We start from the raw sequence: 21,620 nt of genomic DNA, 5'->3' as shown, positions 1-21,620 counted from the left end.
CTGCTTAGCTTCCGAGACGTGACCAGAGGAGACGAGCCTGGGACATCCAGGTCAGGGCTGATGCCTTCCGTTGGCTGGTGTTAAATCACAAAGAGGGAAGGGAGGGTGAATAAAATATTTAGGCCCCACAGCGGTGATCTGAAAGTCACTTTCCGAAGACCAGCACAAAATTGCCAGGTTAGTTTATCGGCAGGTTTCCATCTCATTCTTTCAGGATCTACTCGGGAATAGAATTTTCTCTGCCTTTACGGGTATAAACATTATTGTAAGAAAGTTTGAAGAAGCCTGTGTGAGTAGACAGTTTCCATATTTTCTGTACAGTTGAGCTCAGAGGAATACAGATTCTGATTAAGTGGATTTGTGACTGTGCACGTGGTGCCCCGAGACTCTTCAGTATCAGACTTTTGGGAATGCTGTTGAGGTTGTAGCCTGCTTGAAAAGATTATCCTGCCTCTGCATGTGGAGTCAGTGCTGGAGCAAAGGGCTTCATCTCCCATTATAATCAATTCACTGCTGTGTGCCAAACTTGACGTCCCATTTCTTTGGCTCCTTCAACACCTGGTCTTCCTCTTTGATCCTCTTTGATCTGAGATTGCAAATGCCTTAACAGTCCAGGTGCTCGGGAGCAACAGCCGCAGAAGGCCCTTGCTTTCACATCCTGCACGTGAGCTCCCAAAGGCACCTGGTGGGCCACTGCGAGTAGCAGAGAGCTGGACTAGATGGACTCTGGTCTGATCCAGCTGGCTTGTTCTTATGTGCTTATGTTCTAACACAGGAGCAGATGACTCCACTTTGTCTGACGATCGACTTCATGAAAGTGAATTAACTGACCTCGACGGTCAGCTCGACTCACTGCAAAAGACCTTCCTGTCTGTGGAAGAGGAAAACAGCATGCTCCATTCCCACAACGACATCTCCCATGTTGTTCGCGACAACAACCTCCCTGAGGCTACGGAGTACGCCAGCAACCACCAAGAAGACAAAATCATCGTGCGGAAACACAACCACCTTTGGTCGCACAAACTTTCCCATCATTCCCATGGTCACTGCCATTCTGGCAAAGACCTGAAGGATACAGGAATAGCAAATATCGCTTGGATGGTCATCATGGGGGACGGCATCCACAATTTTAGCGATGGTTTAGCCATTGGTAAGTAAAGATCAGGTATGCAGCCCTCAGTTTTCTGTAAAATGAGCTGTGGATAAGCACCTGGGTTGTCTGGCAAATCACAGAGTGCTTCAGTGACCAAATCAAAAGAAACTGAAATATTTCCACCCTTTTGACCACCAGTTGCTTACAGCTGTAGAATAGAAAAAGGCAACTATGGTGGAAGGGAGAGCCTGTTGGGCAAAGGCTCTTCCTAGTTCACTGGGAGGGGATCCTTCCCATTAAGAAGGATCCTCTTCAAAGGTAGCTTCAGGTGAATAGCCATATTGATCTGCAATAGAGTCAGAGTCAAGTCCAGTTGCATCCTTAAAGACCATTCAGATTTCCAGAGTATAAGGTATTGAGAGTCAAAGGTTCCCTTTGTCAGATAAAAAGAGGAAGAGTTCGGATTTATACCCCAACTTTCTCACCTGTAAGGCATCTCAAAGCAGCTTGCATACTCCTTTCCCTTCCTCTCGTACAGCAGATGCCTTGGGAGGTAGGGCTGAGAGAGCTCTGAGAGAACTAGGTCTGGCCCAAGGTCACAGCAGCAGGCTTTATGTCTAGGAGCAGGAAACCAATCCAGTTCACCAGATATGAATCGACTGAACATGTGGAGGGGTAGGGAATCAAACCCAGTTCTCCAGATTAGAGTCCACTGCTCTTAACCTTGGCACCAGGATGGCTCGTAAGATGAAGCTGTTACCCCGAGATTTGTGGATCTCTAAGTTGCTCCTGGACTGGAATCTTGTTCTTCCACTCTGAGATTCCTGGAGCATTTTCTAACTTATCAGGAAAAGTGCAGTGTGGTGACAGAGGGCTGATGCTCACGCTCCCAGAAGGCTGTTCAGTTTCTTCAGTTTCCACCAGGTCAGGGGTGAATAGCTGTTTCTCAGCAGGAAAGCTGAGGCAGTTCCACTGCCTTTTAGCCAAGTCGTCAGTCTTTTGTGACCAACGATTGCAGTTCTTTAACTAAAGACACACAGCTTCTGGAAATGTTGTGTGCGCGCGTGTGTGCGCGCGCTGGCTCCAGAACAGCACTGGAGTGGGGGTGCCTGGACTGGCAATTCTGCAGGAGGTGGGGTGGCTTATCAGGCCTGCAAGCCAGCTGAAGCAACCCCTCCTCACTCTCGATTAGATCCGGGGGGGGGGGGGGCGCAAGTCAGCTGGCTCGCAGGCCTAATAAACCACCCCAAGGGGCCAGACCCAGTCCCTGGGCTGCATGTTGTAAAGGCACCCCTGCTGTAAAGGATTTCAGATTCTCCTGGAAGCTGGTCTTTATAGGGCATTTCTTAAAATGTGTTTCTGATATGTCGGACAGGATTCCTAAAAAGAGGCATCAGCACCTCACCTGTCTGTTCCATTGCACAATCTTGACCCTGGAAGGCTCTCTCTGTTGCCTCTGAGGATGGTCCATTTTAACAGTTGCCACAACCATTCTTTTGTTCTTTTTCTTTCTTCCCACCCAGGAGCAGCGTTCAGTGCCGGCTTGACTGGAGGGATTAGCACGTCCATAGCAGTATTTTGTCATGAGCTTCCCCACGAACTGGGTAACTGATTAATTAGACATCAGCTATGCATGCTTTCCTCTTTGCCCAGGCATAAAGCACAGTCATCGTAATAGATGCGATTGTTCGGGTGGCCAAGAGTTTCTTTTAATCGATTAATTCTGGTAATACGGGGGGGCGGCTTTAGCTGTGTTGAGGTGGCCTGGACTGGATCAAGAAGAAGAAGAGTTTAGATTTATATCCCCCCTTTCTCTCCTGCAGGAGACTCAAAGGGGCTGACAATCTCCTTGCCCTTCCCCACTCACAACAAACAGAGAGAGCTCTAAGAAGCTGTGACTAGCCCAAGGTCACCCAGCTGGCATGTGTGGGAGTGCACAGGCTAATCTGAATTCCCCACATAAGCCTCCACAGCTCAGGCGGCAGAGCTGGGAATCAAACCCGGTTCCTCCAGATTAGATACACGAGCTCTTAACCTCCTACGCCACTGCTGCTCCTGAGAAGAAGGGAAGCTCCTGTGTGTACAAAACGGTGCTTAGTTATAGTGAAAATGAAATCTATCCCTTGGGCTTTCACACCCGGACTGTAGACTGCTGGACAAAGAGGTGTTTGAGAATGGCATGAAAAGATGGGGAGGAAGGAGGCCTCGTAGTCGCTGTAGCAGCAGCTGTGAGCGATGCCTTTCAGCACCTGTAGATAACCCTAAACCCATGGTGGCGAACCTTTGGCACTCCAGATGTTATGGACTACAATTCCCATCAGCCCCTTCCAGCATGGCCATGCTGGCAGGGGCTGATGGGAATTGTAGTCCATAACATCTGGAGTGCCAAAGGTTCGCCACCACTGCCCTAAATTATCTCTTATCTGCAGTGCTCCACATTCACTCGCTTATGACTTGTTGTGTTTCTCCTTGCTGTTGAAAGGAGTGGAATGCTCCAGGAGAATTGGGTGAGCAAGTGAGCAGCAGAACCGAGGACGGTTTTCCATAGATCCCTGTAGCTGGGGTGGGCAATTATTTTTTCAATGGGGCCGCATAAGAAACAGAAAATATAGTGGAGGGCCGGGCCAAAAGGCTGAACTCAATTCTGCAAAATAGGGGCTGATAAGTGACAGACAGGTGCACAGATCAACTTGGAATCAGTGGCAACAATTCTGCACACAACACTATTTGGCACAAAGAATCACAGGCTTAACCTACCTGCATAGTTGTCCACTGTGACAATCAAGCAAGTGGGGTATGACTTAAGTCCCTTGACCTACTTTTTTCATCGATTGGTGCTTTTGAAAGCCCCGCAGAAGCTGGTTGCCTTGGTTGCGGCTTCTCGCGGGAGCCAAAGCCGCCCCCCAGCAAAGGCAGTGGGGTGAGGAGAAAGCCTCGCTTGAAGCCGGCAGCCAAGGCAACCGGCTTCTGCGGGGCTTTCAAAGGAGGGGAATGCCCCAGAAGCCACTGCGCGAGGGGAGTGGCCTTTCTCAGAGGCCCGTTCCGGTGCAGTGGCAAGGTGAGGGGGGAAGGGGGAGGGTTAGCAGAAGAATGAGCAGCGCAGTTCTAAACAGGTCCTCTTAGGCCAGGGCCAGGTCTGTCATACGGGCCAGTCAGGGTCATCCGGCGGGCCGGATGTGGCCCCCGGGCCGTATAATGCCCAGGTCTGCTGTAGCTGTTGCTTTTGACAGCTGCTACTGCTACAAGAACATGGATGCCTCTGTCCCCTGTGGCGCCAGTTCATAACCTGTGGCATCAGTCAGGCAGTGGATGGCATTTTAGGACATGGATGCCAACTCTTGCTGCTTTGCAAATTAGCATGGAATACAAAGAAGAAGAAGAGTTGTGATTTATGCCCTGCCTTTCTGGCCTGTACGGAGACTCAAGGTGGCTTACAAACTCCTTTCCCTTCCTCTCCCCACAACAGATACCTGGTGAGGTATGTGGGGCTGAGAGAGTTCTGAGAGAACTGTGACTAGCCCAAGATCACCCAGATTAGAGTCTGCCGCTCATGTGGAGGAGTGGGGAATCAAACCCGGTTCTCCAGATTAGTGTCCCCCTGATCTTAACCGCGATGCCACACTGGCGCATGTTAAAGAAACAGTACTTAGCAAAGGCGGCCTTGCCATTGTCTGGATTTTATTTATGTACAGAGAAAAATTGCATAGTACCCTTCTGGAGTCCTGCTAGAAGCAGCTCACAGGGATGAATAACATCCTAGAATCCATAGACAGAGATTATCAATATTAGACATAAAAACCACACAGCTGATAGATTATTTTAAAAAAAACATCTGGAAAAGATAGAAAGCTTTGATTAAAATCTTAGGTAAAAATAAATGTTTTGGCCTGGTGTCTCCCTTAAAGGTGGATTTAAAAGGAGAATCTGGGCTCCCTAGTTTAAACAATATTGAAAGTGATGCTGTTTTGGGGTGGAGCCCCCCCAATCAACAGCATCACTTTCAATGTTGTTTAAACTAGGGAGCCCGGGGTGTGCAGATTTGTGTTCTATAATGTGATAGTGACTTTGAGATGATCTGGTGCAAAAAAAATCATTCTTTTGTTGTGCGGGGGTGGGGGGGGGGTGGCCGCCCATGATGTGTGTGTGTGGAAAACTCAGATTTTGCCCCGGGCTCCATTTTCCCCAGCTATGCCTCTGGTTTTCAGTCCACCGTTCTAGTCCGGTTTCCTGAGTAGCAGGTAGATGGCTAGCCACCCATTTGACTTGACAGTTTGTGCTACCAGAATGAGATGAAACCACCCAGTTTGCCAGTAATGAGTGGCAGATACCTAAGTAGAGACATGCATTTGGGAATGATGCCATTATAGCAGTGCCAGTTGTTTCTAGCTGGTCACCAAGCCACTGGGGGTAGGTTTCTTTCCCCGGTTCCTCTTAGGGTAAAGGTTCCTGGCACCATTAGTCATAGCTGGGATAACCAAACATCCTTGCATAATCAGTATGTGAAATCCTGAACTTCCTCAGTGGTCTCCCATCTGAGTACTAACCAGGCCGAACCCTTCTTAACTTCTGAGATCCGATGAGATCAAGCTAGCTTGGGCCATCCAGGTCAGGGCAGGAGGTGTTCAGAGGTGGTTTGCCATTGCCTCCCTCTGCACATCAATCCCAGACTTCCTTGGTGGTTTCCCATCCAAGTACCAATCAGGGCCAATCCTGTTTGGCTTCTGAGATCTGATGAGATTCGGCTAGCCAAACCAGTGATGGCGAACCTTTTCGAGACCGAGTGCCCAAATTGCAACCCAAAACCCACTTATTTATCGCAAAGTGCCAACACGGCAATTTAACCTGAATTTAACCTGAGGTTTTAGTTTAGAAAAAACAGTTGGCTCAGAGGCGCGCGTTACTCAGGAGTAAGCATTAGTGAAGCAACCGTGCAACACTTAGAATGGGTGAATCACGACCCTAGGAAGGTATACTCAGAAGCAAGCCCCATTACCAGTAACCAAGTTTACTCCCAGGTAAAGGATCGTGCTCAGGCCAGCCTATAGATGTGTGTGGGGGGGGGGGGTGATTCCCCCCCCCCATGATGAACTCTGCACATGTGCCCACAGAAAGGGCTCTGAGTGCCACCTCTGGCACCCGTGCCATAGGTTCGCCACCACTGGCCTAGGCCATCCAAGTCAGGGTAGAGATGAACAGAGGTGGTTTCCCTTGCCTGCCTCTATGTGGCAACCAAGAATTTCCTTGGTTGTCTCCCATCTAAGTGCTAACCAGGGCTGAACCCTGTTTAGCTTCCAAGATCTCTGAAAATCCAAGTTTGTTTCCTTTTAATGCGAGATATAAAATAATGGACTAATGGAATGCTGCTTCAAAACCCCTTTCTTATCGAGCTGCTTTCCTTATACAGAAATTACTCTCAAAAGTATCGTTGGCTTTTCCTTGGGCAAGCCATGTTCTTTGACTAGCCTGAATGAGCCCTTGGCAATTCAACTGTGCTGTCTTCCAGGGGACTTTGCTGTGCTCCTGAAGGCGGGCATGACTGTGAAGCAGGCCATTGTTTACAACCTCCTCTCGGCCATGATGGCTTATGTGGGGATGCTGATAGGAACGGCTGTGGGTCAGTACGCCAACAACATCACGCTCTGGATCTTTGCTGTCACTGCCGGCATGTTCCTCTACGTAGCCCTGGTGGATATGGTAAGAGTTTTTTTTATTGATGATCGCTCCTTGCTGCCTTGGGTCGAGTGAGTTGCTCAAAGCAAGCTGTGGTGACTGCCTGTCATTTCCCTCTTTGTCACTCTTGCAGTGTTTTTGACTTGGGTCCCTCCCCTGGGAGGTCTGCAAGGGTGCTTGAGGGATGTCTGCAGGTCTGTGGTGAAGATGAAGAACACGTGCCTCTCACATCCAGATATCCAGCATGAAAACGGCACCCTCTCCATTTTCTAGCAATGGGGACATGAATGCTGTACCTTGGAGAAGGGGAAAGGAAAGGCTTTCCTCCCGCCCCCAAGGGTGGAGAGCTGACAGATTGGGTGTCACTGGGAATCCCCATAGCTTCTAGAGTCCTAGACAGAAAATACTCTGATTGGTTACTGGGACCCCAAAGCTGAACCCTGTCTAATTCAGGGGTCTGCCACCTGTGGCTCTCCAGATGTTCATGGACTACAATTACCATCACCCCCTGCCAGCATGGCCAAGGCTGATGGGATCTGTAGTCCATGAACATCTGGAGAGCCACAGGTTGCAGACCCCTGGTCTAATTGGTTGGGTGGCACCAAGGAAGTACCATCCTGGTGGAGTTGTCATAATTAATTATGGTATAAAATAGAACTGCATTGCACTCTATTTAGCCCCATTTATATGTGCACTCTGTGTGGGTCTGTGTGGGTGTGTTTGCCATCAAATCACAACTGCCTTACAGCAACTCCATAGGGTTTTCAAGGCAAGAGACGTTCAGAGGTGGTTCCAATTGCCTGCCTTCCCGTGACATCCTTGGTATTTTTTGGAGGTCTTCCATGCAGATACTTGCTAGGGTCCGAGCTGAGACTGTGTGACTGGACAAGATCACCCAATCAGTTTCCATGGCGCAAGTGAGGATTCGAATCTGGATTTCCCAGGCCCTAGTAGTCCAACACCAATCCAATCCAATCCAAGGCCTTTATTGGCAGCTAGGTTATAAAGTATTACATAATATATAAACGTTTTAAAACTAAACAGAGATTTAAAATTGATTATTTTTCCTGCATTGCTGGGGGTTGGACTTGATGGCCCTTGGGGTCTCTTCCAACTCTATGATTCTATGAAAATAGATAAAAGACATACAATACAACATTGCATAAAGTTTAAAAAAGAGTTAATATAATCATAAAAAGGAACTGAGTAAAAATTAGCACCCTTTCTTTTGGAAGATGGAGCTGAGTTGCTTCCTGCAGAAATTTAGCTACACTCTTGCACATTTCTAAAATGGGGCTAGTTAATAAGCAGATCAGCTTGGAGCTATCAGAAAAAGACGTTCTGTCTTTGGGGTTCTGTGGGGTTTATATACTTTGCTCATTTGCACAGTTGCACAACGTTGCTCATTTTTGCACAACTTTGCACAATTTTTGCTCATTTTTGCACAACTTTGCTCATTTGCACAACGAATCAGTGTATAAACCAGTGGAGCTAATTTTTCCTTCAATAGAGGCTAAGCGGTTAGAAAGGTTGTATTCAGAAAGCATCTGATAAATGAGGCTAGCTAGAGGGATCTAGGTTGTAGTGAATTCGTAGCCAATATTGAAGTGTTCTAAGCCCCACTGCAGTTTCCAACCTACTCTGGCCAGTTTCAATGCAAAGAGCTGCGTATGGAACACATCTCGGCATCGCTATGATTTTACGCAAGAATTCTGATTGAATACGATCAAGGGAACGATTAACCGCTACAATCCATAGTGGGGTTTCATACAATAGTTGAGCACCTATTTTAGTGCTAAAGACTTTCAAAGCTGCAGGAATATATTGATTACCATTGTACAAAAAAAACGGGTAATTGCTGAGGAACGTGCATTAGCAATTGCTATTGCTGATCTACAATGTATAGTTCAGGATGCGTTATACTGGAACAGAATTCCTAGATATTTAAATCAGTTAACCTGTTCCAGTTTGTGACTATTTTCCATTTATAGTGTTTCCAGGTTTCCAGATCTCTCATAATTCAGTTCCAGACTATTAGCCAAGCAGTTTTCAGAACAACAGTTCAGTAGTCGGTTCAGGCCTATCTGTGCAGAAGATAGCCACACTGCGTCCTCTGCAAAAAGTAGAATGGGTACATGAACTGATCTAATCTTGGTGAATGCCCATTGACTTTGAAAAGAAATGGGGGGAAATAATTTAAAAACAAATTAAACAAGAAAGGAGCCAAGATACACCCATTTAACTCCTTTGTTGGTGGGTGTCTTTTTGGTTCAGCCTTCCAGCAGTAGAGCATTTAATTTGACAACTTGTGGATGTGTAGCTTTTTAATGAGAAACAGAAGTCTCCTAACTATATTCAAGAATGCTAATTTCTTGTATAACAGTTCCTTTGGGTGTCCCGACACCTTAACTACTACATCATGCTGGCTCTCGTAATGCTATTACAGGTCTCCCCCCCTCCCCCCCTTATATGCAACATGGATAACTGTCAGTTTTGTTTAAGTCTGTTTCTGGTAATAGAAACTGTAGCAAGCAATTCAAATTTTTCTGCCATAATCTTCTTTTAGCGTTCATTTCACCTTATATGGATTTAGGGACCTGACCCTGGGGAATTCAGCCTTTGTATCAGGGACAACGATAACCTCCAAAGAGAAGGACTCTCCCATACCCACCACAGCCTAAAGTTCCAGAAGCTCTCCTCTCCAGTGATTTTTCTTATGGAGGCCTTATGCCCAGAGCATAAGTTGACCCCAATTAGTTGACCCCAATTAGGGATCTGATAGAGATGGTGACCCAGGAATCCATTGACTGGACCCATCTATCTCCAGAACGCCCACAATTCTACCAGGAGCAAAAAAGGGGTGGAGCTGACAGGAATTGTGGACCAGGAAGAGCAGTGCACTTTTGGAAAATTCAGGTCGCCTGCAAGTTAGTCCCACTTGACAGGAGGGTGCTGCATTCTTAATCTTAGCAGGATCAGGGTTTGTACTCTAGCAACAGGAAGGGTGGAATAGTCAGTTCCTGTGAGAGTCCTTTGTTATGAATCTAACACCTGCTGGTTCGGTGCAGCATAAAACCAGCTCGTGTACTAGTCTGGATTGACAGCTGAAGGTACAGACTTGCATAAAACGTAGCTACATTTGGTGCCTATAAAATGTGCCTATTTGGTGCCAGTGGCTTTCCCCAGAGGTCTTACCAATGGATGTCTGACCATTATTCCTCTGGTTTTTGTCTCTTTCAGCTTCCAGAGATGCTTCACGGCGACGGCGACAACGAAGAGCACGGCTACTGTCCGGTGGGGCAGTTCGTCCTCCAGAATTTAGGGCTTCTTTTGGGATTTGCCATTATGTTGGTGATTGCCCTCTATGAAGACAAAATAGTGCTGGACATCCAGTTTTGACCATTCCCACCCTTCTGCTATGGTCGCAGTGCCACTCAGCGTATGGCTTTCAGTCTGCACGGCTGTACTGTATGCACATTGTTCCTGAGCAGACCCGTGGCTTGCGCCACTGACAAGTACAGTGCTCCGACGTCTGCGCAACCGAGCTCCTGCTTTCTAGCTCAAAACAAACAACCAACCCGATTTGGAGGCGGCGCAGCTTCTCAAAAGCAACAACTACATCTCAAGCAGGCAGCGTTGGAAGCAGAAAACACGGACGTGCTGTTTCGGCATTGTTCCGGCACATAAGTTGTCCTCCCCTTGGCCAATGCAATGTACAGTAGGAGCTGGGCCCCTTGGGTGAAAAGGCCTTTCGCTGTTATGCTTGACCCAGCAGTGACCCGTGCTCCTCTGCTGGACCAGACCTGCCGTCCTAAGTGGAGGATAAAAAAGGTCCGTCGCTCTTGTCTCAGGCCCCTGCTTAGAGTTTGTGTGTCCCCTCACCCGCAAAAAAATAAATAAATCTGTCAGTGCATGACCAAGAAGCGCTGTGGATGGGGTGCTTGCCAATTGTTTTTTAAAAACGCCCCTGCATGTGGTCACGGATGGTCTGACAGCAGCGTGAGCATTATAGTTGCTGCCGGCACTGGTGTCTGTCTGCTGTGGCTTCCCGGGGACTCTCCTGTCATCTGTTTTGACCTGTGCTGAATGGTTGTCGACCAAAGTGAAGCCCCGCCTTCGCCTGCTTTCCTCATTGGACGGCCAGTTTCCCTGCCAATCGACTGGGCCAACACAGAGAGTCTCTTATTCCACTACCACCGCCACCACCACCCTTCCACAAACAGCTGTGCAGCTTCACTACAGGGAACACTTCTGATCGTTCTGTACTCTGTTCTTTTGAAGCCTAAGGAGGACCGGGCCGAAAGGGTCTGCGGTGAGCCCCCGAGACCTGCCTTTTCTGAAATGGGGGAGGGGTGACAAAGTTTTATGTTTTTGACCTTAGCTCATGTATGTTGTCGCTGGATAGTGAATACTGCTGGGGGCGGGGTCTCTTTGGCCCTTCCCCTGAATTGCTTAAAATATTGCGGGCTCCTTGAGCCCCGAACTACTGACAGGGTGTGTGTGCGTTTGTTGCTTTGTTCCTCTTACGGAATGGCTGAGTTTGGACTTCCTTGGTTGCAACGGCCAAATCGGTTCTCACTTTATCCCCTTCCCAATTCCAAGTTGAGAAGTCCCCACCCGAGCGACCCTTGGAGGCAATCCTGGTGATGGTTGACCCAACGTCCCAGGAATGGTTCCGAGTGTATCGCTTTGGCATTCCTTGCCGCCTGGGCGCAAAGTACCCATCAGTGCGTGGAATTGGGACTGTGCCACAGGAGGCCCACTTCCAGCATTTGCCGCGTGGGTATATTTTAAAGTTTTTGTTACGTTTTAGGTATCTTACAGGTCCATTCCTATCTCATTTCTCAAGTGGGGGGTGGGGCGGCTCCTTCAGGAATCCTGTGGTCATGTGTTAAGTGTTGGTGCAACCAGACTGCTGTTCTGTTGTGTGTGACCAGAAGGTTCCTGTGACCGTGGAGCATTATGGGAAGGAACCCCAATGCAGAGAGAACGTTGGGGTCTATCCCTCCAGCAAGGCAGCTGTTGCTGAGTTCTTAGTGGTGTGTGTGGGACTGGGAGGATGGGCTCCGCCTAAATCCTTAACCTGCAGGGGAAAGCTTTAACATTAGCAAGCGTGTGTTTTCCCAGTCCAGGTGAGTCTCCTCCACGCTCTTTCTTGTGAGTTCCCCAGGAGAGCAAACCCTGTACTTCCTCCATTCTGATGGGATGCCAATACGGTCTTAACACGGCTAGCGGAACAGGGCGGCTGAGTCTTCTCCGCCCTTCTTCTCTTTGTTCCTATCTCCACAGACAAGCTCAGCTGCATTCTCAGTAGGTAGAAAAAGCCAAGCTCTTGTGACTTGTTTGGCTCCTAAAAATTAACTTGGCCGGAAAGAGCCTTTCATTCCAAGTGAAAACCGCCTTCAGGCCTTTTGTCCGATTCTTTGTTTATTCTCAGTTGTCATTCCTTTTCACGTGACCACGGTGATTTTCCTTCAAAGGTATGTCAGATGCCAGTTTTGGGGCGGCCTTCTTTGGTGCAGTATTAAGGGTCAAGCTGGATCCAGCGACGTTTCCAAAGGGAGGCTCCGCGCTTACAGTTGGCGAGCGAGCAGAATTCCGCCAGATTCTGGGGGAGGGCCGTGTGGTGGGCCACTTCACTCATAAGCTCCATAATCAGTTCTGGTCGAATCCAGGCAAAGCTGAGTCAAGCTGAAATCCTATCGAGGTGCCCAGGCCTTCCTTTCTCTGGCTCTGGGACTTTGGCCACACAATTATGGTTAAATCTGCCAAATAGTTTTTTTTGGGGGGGGGGAGGGGAGGGCTGATGTCCCTGAAGTAGATTTTAGTCAGGAAAAAAAGGACACGGGAGGAACCTGGCTTTTAAGGTTTTATTTTTGTAATTATGAACAAAGCTACTTCAGGTAGCTCCTTTTTAATTTTGCTGGAATGTTGCTATAGTGTACGTCGCCTCTCTAAGGAAGCAAAAAAAATTAAGTAATTCTTCTTTGAACAGAAAAAGAAAACCCACAAGACTTGCTGGGAAGCACGAGGTCCTGTATTTCCCATTTGAACGGGAGGCTTCATAGCTTGCTTGTGTGTATGTGTGTGCGCGTGTATGTGTTACACTTTGTGACGAGCAATTCAGCCGCCACGGCCTCTCGTTTGCTCAAGTGCTGAATTCCCAGGCCGTTTTCTTTGAAACACAAGGTTTTTAAATCGGGTTTGGGACAACCGCAATTCCGCTACATTTCTAACCTGGCCTTCATCATTCCGTTCTGCTGAAGTCCAGTCTTAGTTAACTGTGTACTTGTCGGAGGGCATAAGTGTTCTTTGTCTCCTACGATGCTGTCACTGTGTGACATCCCGTGAGAATTTTGCTGTCAATCACGCTGTGCTCGAATCAGCTGTGATTTATTATGCTTAGAAAATACTGTAGTCTCCTAGGAAGCAGCGTGGCTTCTTTCCTAAAGGGTTGAAACAAATGTGATTATGGTCCTGAAAGATATTTGAGATCAGCTTCTTCTTCTTTTCTTTTTTTTTTTTAACAAAGTCATTTTTTACAAAAAAATAAAATAAAAATAAAGCTGGAAATGATGGAATGCTGTTTTGTTCCTTGTCAATGGTGTTGTGTTCATCTTATGTATGTTCCTTATTCATGAGGAATGTCAGAAAATAAAACAATTGAATAAGCAAACAGACTTCTCTGGATTTTGTTAAAATAGACCTTTAATGTTTTTGTGAATGAATAAAGGCACAAATTAAATATATTTTAAAAGGTTTTGATGTCATAGTTAAAAACTATAAGTTTCACAAAAACGGTTTTCCGTCTCTACCGATGCTTTTGAGCTTCGGCTTACGAGTTGAGCTGGCACAGAAGGGCCACCCCTCGACCAATCCAGTGCTGCTGAGGTTGGTCTGAAGGGAGGATCATGGCAATCACAAAATTGGTGGAGTGGCCTGTCGTGGACAGGGTTCCTCGTCTCTCGCTGGTCTTGTACACGGGGGCCAGGTAGCTCGGCCTCTCCGGAATCTCTGACTTTTTGCATGGTTTCAGCCACATCTGTGAGAAAGAAGGGGCATCAAAAAGACATTCTGACGTGTCTTCTACAAACTGCTTTATTCTGTTGCAACCCTACAGATGGACCAACCACTACTTTATATGCTGCCCCAGGAGGTGGTTATGGCCACTAACCTGGATAGCTTTAAAAAGGGCTTGGACAGATTTATGGAGGAGAAGTCAATCTATGGCTACCAATCTTGATCCTCCTTGATCTCAGATTGCAAATGCCTTAGCAGAACAGGTGCTCGGGAGCAACAGCCGCAGAAGGCCATTACTTTCACATCCTGCATGAGAGCTCCCAAAGGCACCTGGTGGGCCACTGCGAGTAGCAGAGAGCTGAACTAGATGGACTCTGGTCTGATCCAGCTGGCTTGTTCTTATGTTCTTACTTTCTTTTACTTGGCAAGAAGAAATGCTGGGTCCTTCCACCCACAGAATCCTTCCTGATGAGCACCCTTCGGCAGCTCTGTCCGAAATATTAAGTTAGAGGCAGGCGTTTCTGTTAACGTGGGTTAACCAATAGATTTAAAGAAGCTCAAGAAAGCTCAAGCCGATACAGAATAAAATCGATTTGATTTTTATTCAGCCAACCCTGGGCAATAGAGTATCAGAGGAGCCTACACAAAATGGCAGTGTGTTCTTACTTTTATAGCATTATAGCAGGTTACATGGCAGAAAAGAATACACCCCAAAATGCCCACATCATCAATCAATCATACAGAAAGGTGGAGTTTTTCCCTTTCCCCAAAACATTTGGGGTTGTCTAAAACCCTTATTGGAAGATGTCAACACCTGATTCTTTGACACAAGATGAACTAGGGCCTGTTTCTTTCTTATCTCTATTGTCTTTCGTTGCCCTTCTTCCTAGACAAAGAGCCTAAACATTTTCATGTTTCTCTCTTTTGTCCCCAGAAGAAGGGCAAATTCAAGGTATCTGGTCGGGAACAGTAAGACCTTAAAACAGTTGAGTTTGCACATTCTGTATAACTCTGAACAAGGGGCATTCTGCTGGGCTATCAAGCTTGCCTAGTAACAAGAAGAAAATAGACTTTCAGGCCTGCATCTTTACTTTGTTCAGTTGCATTATGGTTGCCAACTCCCCATTACAGAAAGAAAGCAATGGGGGGCAAGAAGAATACCTTTACTTTTAACTAGAGTGCCTATCCACTCTTGTACACTTCATGCGCTCTAAGATATTTCCACACAATCAGCTTGGCTAAAATAGCTGCCACGTTCTAAAGCTGATGTGGCACAGCTGCTTCCAAGCTTCAAAACTGCCCGCCTAATTATCTTATGTTTCACGCTAGCAAAACGATTTCAGACGGGCAGCTGGGCTAGCCTGTAATAGCTGAGCAAAGTCCGTGTCCTGTAAGCCCCCTTAAGGATGAACCAATTGTTCTGAGTGGGAGCTCATTTTGTCAGCTACAAATGATGAAAGCTGGTCTCTTGGAATTTTTAAATTATCCCATGCTCCCAGTCTCAAATCTTGCGTTGACATTGTGCATGTGGGAAGAAGAGGAGTTTGTTTATACCCTGTTTATCTCAGCTGTAAGGAGTCTCGAAGCCATTTACAAACTCTCTCCACAACAGACCCCTTGTGAGGTAGGTGGAACTGAGAGAGTTCTGAGAGAACTGTGACTGCCCCAAGGTCACCCAACAGGCTTTGAAAAAAAACATCCAGTTCGCCAGATTAAAGTCAGCCACTCGCATGGAGGAGCAGAGAATCAAACCTGAATCTCTAGATTAGACCCCACCGTCCCTAATCGCTATACCATGCTGCCTCTATAGCAGACCTGGGCATTATATGGCCCGCGGGCCACATCCGGCCCGCCCGATGACCCTGACTGGCCCCCCTGCCTTTGGGGGGGGGGGGGTGGGGGGGGGGGGGGGTTTTTGGGGGGGGGGCGTGGGGGGGGGGGGGGGTGGGGGGGGGGGGGGGTGGGGGGGGGGGGGGGGGGGGGGGGGGGGGGGTGGGGGAGGGGGGGGGTGGGGGGGGGGGGGGGTGGGGGGGGTGGGGGGGGGGGGGGGGGGGGGGGGAGGGGGGGGGGAAATGAGGAGGGTGGGGGGGGGGGGGGGTGGGGGGGGGGGGGGGCTGGTGGGGGGGGGGGGTGGGGGGGGGGGGGGGTGGGGGGGGGGGGGGGTGGGGGGGGGGGGGGGTGGGGGGGGGGGGGGGTGGGGGGGGGGGGGGGTGGGGGGGGGGGGGGGTGGGGGGGGGGGGGGGTGGGGGGGGGGGGGGGTGGGGGGGGGGGGGGGTGGGGGGGGGGGGGGGTGGGGGGGGGGGGGGGTGGGGGGGGGGGGGGGTGGGGGGGGGGGGGGGTGGGGGGGGGGGGGGGTGGGGGGGGGGGGGGGTGGGGGGGGGGGGGGGTGGGGGGGGGGGGGGGTGGGGGGGGGGGGGGGTGGGGGGGGGGGGGGGTGGGGGGGGGGGGGGGTGGGGGGGGGGGGGGGTGGGGGGGGGGGGGGGTGGGGGGGGGGGGGGGTGGGGGGGGGGGGGGGTGGGGGGGGGGGGGGGTGGGGGGGGGGGGGGGTGGGGGGGGGGGGGGGTGGGGGGGGGGGGGGGTGGGGGGGGGGGGGGGTGGGGGGGGGGGGGGGTGGGGGGGGGGGGGGGTGGGGGGGGGGGGGGGTGGGGGGGGGGGGGGGTGGGGGGGGGGGGGGGTGGGGGGGGGGGGGGGTGGGGGGGGGGGGGGGTGGGGGGGGGGGGGGGTGGGGGGGGGGGGGGGTGGGGGGGGGGGGGGGTGGGGGGGGGGGGGGGTGGGGGGGGGGGGGGGTGGGGGGGGGGGGGGGTGGGGGGGGGGGGGGGTGGGGGGGGGGGGGGGTGGGGGGGGGGGGGGGTGGGGGGGGGGGGGGGTGGGGGGGGGGGGGGGTGGGGGGGGGGGGGGGTGGGGGGGGGGGGGGGTGGGGGGGGGGGGGGGTGGGGGGGGGGGGGGGTGGGGGGGGGGGGGGGTGGGGGGGGGGGGGGGTGGGGGGGGGGGGGGGTGGGGGGGGGGGGGGGTGGGGGGGGGGGGGGGTGGGGGGGGGGGGGGGTGGGGGGGGGGGGGGGTGGGGGGGGGGGGGGGTGGGGGGGGGGGGGGGTGGGGGGGGGGGGGGGTGGGGGGGGGGGGGGGTGGGGGGGGGGGGGGGTGGGGGGGGGGGGGGGTGGGGGGGGGGGGGGGTGGGGGGGGGGGGGGGTGGGGGGGGGGGGGGGTGGGGGGGGGGGGGGGTGGGGGGGGGGGGGGGTGGGGGGGGGGGGGGGTGGGGGGGGGGGGGGGTGGGGGGGGGGGGGGGTGGGGGGGGGGGGGGGTGGGGGGGGGGGGGGGTGGGGGGGGGGGGGGGTGGGGGGGGGGGGGGGTGGGGGGGGGGGGGGGTGGGGGGGGGGGGGGGTGGGGGGGGGGGGGGGTGGGGGGGGGGGGGGGTGGGGGGGGGGGGGGGTGGGGGGGGGGGGGGGTGGGGGGGGGGGGGGGTGGGGGGGGGGGGGGGTGGGGGGGGGGGGGGGTGGGGGGGGGGGGGGGTGGGGGGGGGGGGGGGTGGGGGGGGGGGGGGGTGGGGGGGGGGGGGGGTGGGGGGGGGGGGGGGTGGGGGGGGGGGGGGGTGGGGGGGGGGGGGGGTGGGGGGGGGGGGGGGTGGGGGGGGGGGGGGGTGGGGGGGGGGGGGGGTGGGGGGGGGGGGGGGTGGGGGGGGGGGGGGGTGGGGGGGGGGGGGGGTGGGGGGGGGGGGGGGTGGGGGGGGGGGGGGGTGGGGGGGGGGGGGGGTGGGGGGGGGGGGGGGTGGGGGGGGGGGGGGGTGGGGGGGGGGGGGGGTGGGGGGGGGGGGGGGTGGGGGGGGGGGGGGGTGGGGGGGGGGGGGGGTGGGGGGGGGGGGGGGTGGGGGGGGGGGGGGGTGGGGGGGGGGGGGGGTGGGGGGGGGGGGGGGTGGGGGGGGGGGGGGGTGGGGGGGGGGGGGGGTGGGGGGGGGGGGGGGTGGGGGGGGGGGGGGGTGGGGGGGGGGGGGGGTGGGGGGGGGGGGGGGTGGGGGGGGGGGGGGGTGGGGGGGGGGGGGGGTGGGGGGGGGGGGGGGTGGGGGGGGGGGGGGGTGGGGGGGGGGGGGGGTGGGGGGGGGGGGGGGTGGGGGGGGGGGGGGGTGGGGGGGGGGGGGGGTGGGGGGGGGGGGGGGTGGGGGGGGGGGGGGGTGGGGGGGGGGGGGGGTGGGGGGGGGGGGGGGTGGGGGGGGGGGGGGGTGGGGGGGGGGGGGGGTGGGGGGGGGGGGGGGTGGGGGGGGGGGGGGGTGGGGGGGGGGGGGGGTGGGGGGGGGGGGGGGTGGGGGGGGGGGGGGGTGGGGGGGGGGGGGGGTGGGGGGGGGGGGGGGTGGGGGGGGGGGGGGGTGGGGGGGGGGGGGGGTGGGGGGGGGGGGGGGTGGGGGGGGGGGGGGGTGGGGGGGGGGGGGGGTGGGGGGGGGGGGGGGTGGGGGGGGGGGGGGGTGGGGGGGGGGGGGGGTGGGGGGGGGGGGGGGTGGGGGGGGGGGGGGGTGGGGGGGGGGGGGGGTGGGGGGGGGGGGGGGTGGGGGGGGGGGGGGGTGGGGGGGGGGGGGGGTGGGGGGGGGGGGGGGTGGGGGGGGGGGGGGGTGGGGGGGGGGGGGGGTGGGGGGGGGGGGGGGTGGGGGGGGGGGGGGGTGGGGGGGGGGGGGGGTGGGGGGGGGGGGGGGTGGGGGGGGGGGGGGGTGGGGGGGGGGGGGGGTGGGGGGGGGGGGGGGTGGGGGGGGGGGGGGGTGGGGGGGGGGGGGGGTGGGGGGGGGGGGGGGTGGGGGGGGGGGGGGGTGGGGGGGGGGGGGGGTGGGGGGGGGGGGGGGTGGGGGGGGGGGGGGGTGGGGGGGGGGGGGGGTGGGGGGGGGGGGGGGTGGGGGGGGGGGGGGGTGGGGGGGGGGGGGGGTGGGGGGGGGGGGGGGTGGGGGGGGGGGGGGGTGGGGGGGGGGGGGGGTGGGGGGGGGGGGGGGTGGGGGGGGGGGGGGGTGGGGGGGGGGGGGGGTGGGGGGGGGGGGGGGTGGGGGGGGGGGGGGGTGGGGGGGGGGGGGGGTGGGGGGGGGGGGGGGTGGGGGGGGGGGGGGGTGGGGGGGGGGGGGGGTGGGGGGGGGGGGGGGTGGGGGGGGGGGGGGGTGGGGGGGGGGGGGGGTGGGGGGGGGGGGGGGTGGGGGGGGGGGGGGGTGGGGGGGGGGGGGGGTGGGGGGGGGGGGGGGTGGGGGGGGGGGGGGGTGGGGGGGGGGGGGGGTGGGGGGGGGGGGGGGTGGGGGGGGGGGGGGGTGGGGGGGGGGGGGGGTGGGGGGGGGGGGGGGTGGGGGGGGGGGGGGGTGGGGGGGGGGGGGGGTGGGGGGGGGGGGGGGTGGGGGGGGGGGGGGGTGGGGGGGGGGGGGGGTGGGGGGGGGGGGGGGTGGGGGGGGGGGGGGGTGGGGGGGGGGGGGGGTGGGGGGGGGGGGGGGTGGGGGGGGGGGGGGGTGGGGGGGGGGGGGGGTGGGGGGGGGGGGGGGTGGGGGGGGGGGGGGGTGGGGGGGGGGGGGGGTGGGGGGGGGGGGGGGTGGGGGGGGGGGGGGGTGGGGGGGGGGGGGGGTGGGGGGGGGGGGGGGTGGGGGGGGGGGGGGGTGGGGGGGGGGGGGGGTGGGGGGGGGGGGGGGTGGGGGGGGGGGGGGGTGGGGGGGGGGGGGGGTGGGGGGGGGGGGGGGTGGGGGGGGGGGGGGGTGGGGGGGGGGGGGGGTGGGGGGGGGGGGGGGTGGGGGGGGGGGGGGGTGGGGGGGGGGGGGGGTGGGGGGGGGGGGGGGTGGGGGGGGGGGGGGGTGGGGGGGGGGGGGGGTGGGGGGGGGGGGGGGTGGGGGGGGGGGGGGGTGGGGGGGGGGGGGGGTGGGGGGGGGGGGGGGTGGGGGGGGGGGGGGGTGGGGGGGGGGGGGGGTGGGGGGGGGGGGGGGTGGGGGGGGGGGGGGGTGGGGGGGGGGGGGGGTGGGGGGGGGGGGGGGTGGGGGGGGGGGGGGGTGGGGGGGGGGGGGGGTGGGGGGGGGGGGGGGTGGGGGGGGGGGGGGGTGGGGGGGGGGGGGGGTGGGGGGGGGGGGGGGTGGGGGGGGGGGGGGGTGGGGGGGGGGGGGGGTGGGGGGGGGGGGGGGTGGGGGGGGGGGGGGGTGGGGGGGGGGGGGGGTGGGGGGGGGGGGGGGTGGGGGGGGGGGGGGGTGGGGGGGGGGGGGGGTGGGGGGGGGGGGGGGTGGGGGGGGGGGGGGGTGGGGGGGGGGGGGGGTGGGGGGGGGGGGGGGTGGGGGGGGGGGGGGGTGGGGGGGGGGGGGGGTGGGGGGGGGGGGGGGTGGGGGGGGGGGGGGGTGGGGGGGGGGGGGGGTGGGGGGGGGGGGGGGTGGGGGGGGGGGGGGGTGGGGGGGGGGGGGGGTGGGGGGGGGGGGGGGTGGGGGGGGGGGGGGGTGGGGGGGGGGGGGGGTGGGGGGGGGGGGGGGTGGGGGGGGGGGGGGGTGGGGGGGGGGGGGGGTGGGGGGGGGGGGGGGTGGGGGGGGGGGGGGGTGGGGGGGGGGGGGGGTGGGGGGGGGGGGGGGTGGGGGGGGGGGGGGGTGGGGGGGGGGGGGGGTGGGGGGGGGGGGGGGTGGGGGGGGGGGGGGGTGGGGGGGGGGGGGGGTGGGGGGGGGGGGGGGTGGGGGGGGGGGGGGGTGGGGGGGGGGGGGGGTGGGGGGGGGGGGGGGTGGGGGGGGGGGGGGGTGGGGGGGGGGGGGGGTGGGGGGGGGGGGGGGTGGGGGGGGGGGGGGGTGGGGGGGGGGGGGGGTGGGGGGGGGGGGGGGTGGGGGGGGGGGGGGGTGGGGGGGGGGGGGGGTGGGGGGGGGGGGGGGTGGGGGGGGGGGGGGGTGGGGGGGGGGGGGGGTGGGGGGGGGGGGGGGTGGGGGGGGGGGGGGGTGGGGGGGGGGGGGGGTGGGGGGGGGGGGGGGTGGGGGGGGGGGGGGGTGGGGGGGGGGGGGGGTGGGGGGGGGGGGGGGTGGGGGGGGGGGGGGGTGGGGGGGGGGGGGGGTGGGGGGGGGGGGGGGTGGGGGGGGGGGGGGGTGGGGGGGGGGGGGGGTGGGGGGGGGGGGGGGTGGGGGGGGGGGGGGGTGGGGGGGGGGGGGGGTGGGGGGGGGGGGGGGTGGGGGGGGGGGGGGGTGGGGGGGGGGGGGGGTGGGGGGGGGGGGGGGTGGGGGGGGGGGGGGGTGGGGGGGGGGGGGGGTGGGGGGGGGGGGGGGTGGGGGGGGGGGGGGGTGGGGGGGGGGGGGGGTGGGGGGGGGGGGGGGTGGGGGGGGGGGGGGGTGGGGGGGGGGGGGGGTGGGGGGGGGGGGGGGTGGGGGGGGGGGGGGGTGGGGGGGGGGGGGGGTGGGGGGGGGGGGGGGTGGGGGGGGGGGGGGGTGGGGGGGGGGGGGGGTGGGGGGGGGGGGGGGTGGGGGGGGGGGGGGGTGGGGGGGGGGGGGGGTGGGGGGGGGGGGGGGTGGGGGGGGGGGGGGGTGGGGGGGGGGGGGGGTGGGGGGGGGGGGGGGTGGGGGGGGGGGGGGGTGGGGGGGGGGGGGGGTGGGGGGGGGGGGGGGTGGGGGGGGGGGGGGGTGGGGGGGGGGGGGGGTGGGGGGGGGGGGGGGTGGGGGGGGGGGGGGGTGGGGGGGGGGGGGGGTGGGGGGGGGGGGGGGTGGGGGGGGGGGGGGGTGGGGGGGGGGGGGGGTGGGGGGGGGGGGGGGTGGGGGGGGGGGGGGGTGGGGGGGGGGGGGGGTGGGGGGGGGGGGGGGTGGGGGGGGGGGGGGGTGGGGGGGGGGGGGGGTGGGGGGGGGGGGGGGTGGGGGGGGGGGGGGGTGGGGGGGGGGGGGGGTGGGGGGGGG

General features: G+C 60.1%; 2 protein-coding genes across 3 annotated transcripts in view; one reads left to right on the top strand and one right to left on the bottom strand.

Annotated features, from left to right (window-relative positions):
- Positions 1-13,439, top strand: part of SLC39A10 (solute carrier family 39 member 10) — a 72,781-nt gene extending 59,342 nt beyond the window's left edge. For both annotated transcript variants that reach the window (XM_048483700.1, XM_048483699.1), the window contains exons 7-10: positions 776-1,150; positions 2,617-2,697; positions 6,597-6,787; positions 10,004-13,439. In XM_048483700.1, the coding sequence (XP_048339657.1) occupies positions 776-1,150; positions 2,617-2,697; positions 6,597-6,787; positions 10,004-10,162 (806 nt within the window). In that variant the 3' untranslated portion in view covers positions 10,163-13,439. The remainder of the gene's footprint in view (positions 1-775; positions 1,151-2,616; positions 2,698-6,596; positions 6,788-10,003) is intronic.
- A 159-nt stretch (positions 13,440-13,598) lies between these two features.
- Positions 13,599-21,620, bottom strand: part of LOC125425873 (dynein axonemal heavy chain 7-like) — a 59,457-nt gene continuing 51,435 nt past the window's right edge. Inside the window, exon 14 of the mRNA XM_048483604.1 lies at positions 13,599-13,805. Within this exon, the coding sequence (XP_048339561.1) occupies positions 13,599-13,805 (207 nt within the window). The remainder of the gene's footprint in view (positions 13,806-21,620) is intronic.

Source organism: Sphaerodactylus townsendi, linkage group LG02, assembly GCF_021028975.2.
Source record: "Sphaerodactylus townsendi isolate TG3544 linkage group LG02, MPM_Stown_v2.3, whole genome shotgun sequence".
Lineage (NCBI taxonomy): Eukaryota > Metazoa > Chordata > Lepidosauria > Squamata > Sphaerodactylidae > Sphaerodactylus > Sphaerodactylus townsendi.
This window is presented reverse-complemented; position numbering and strand designations above follow the sequence as displayed.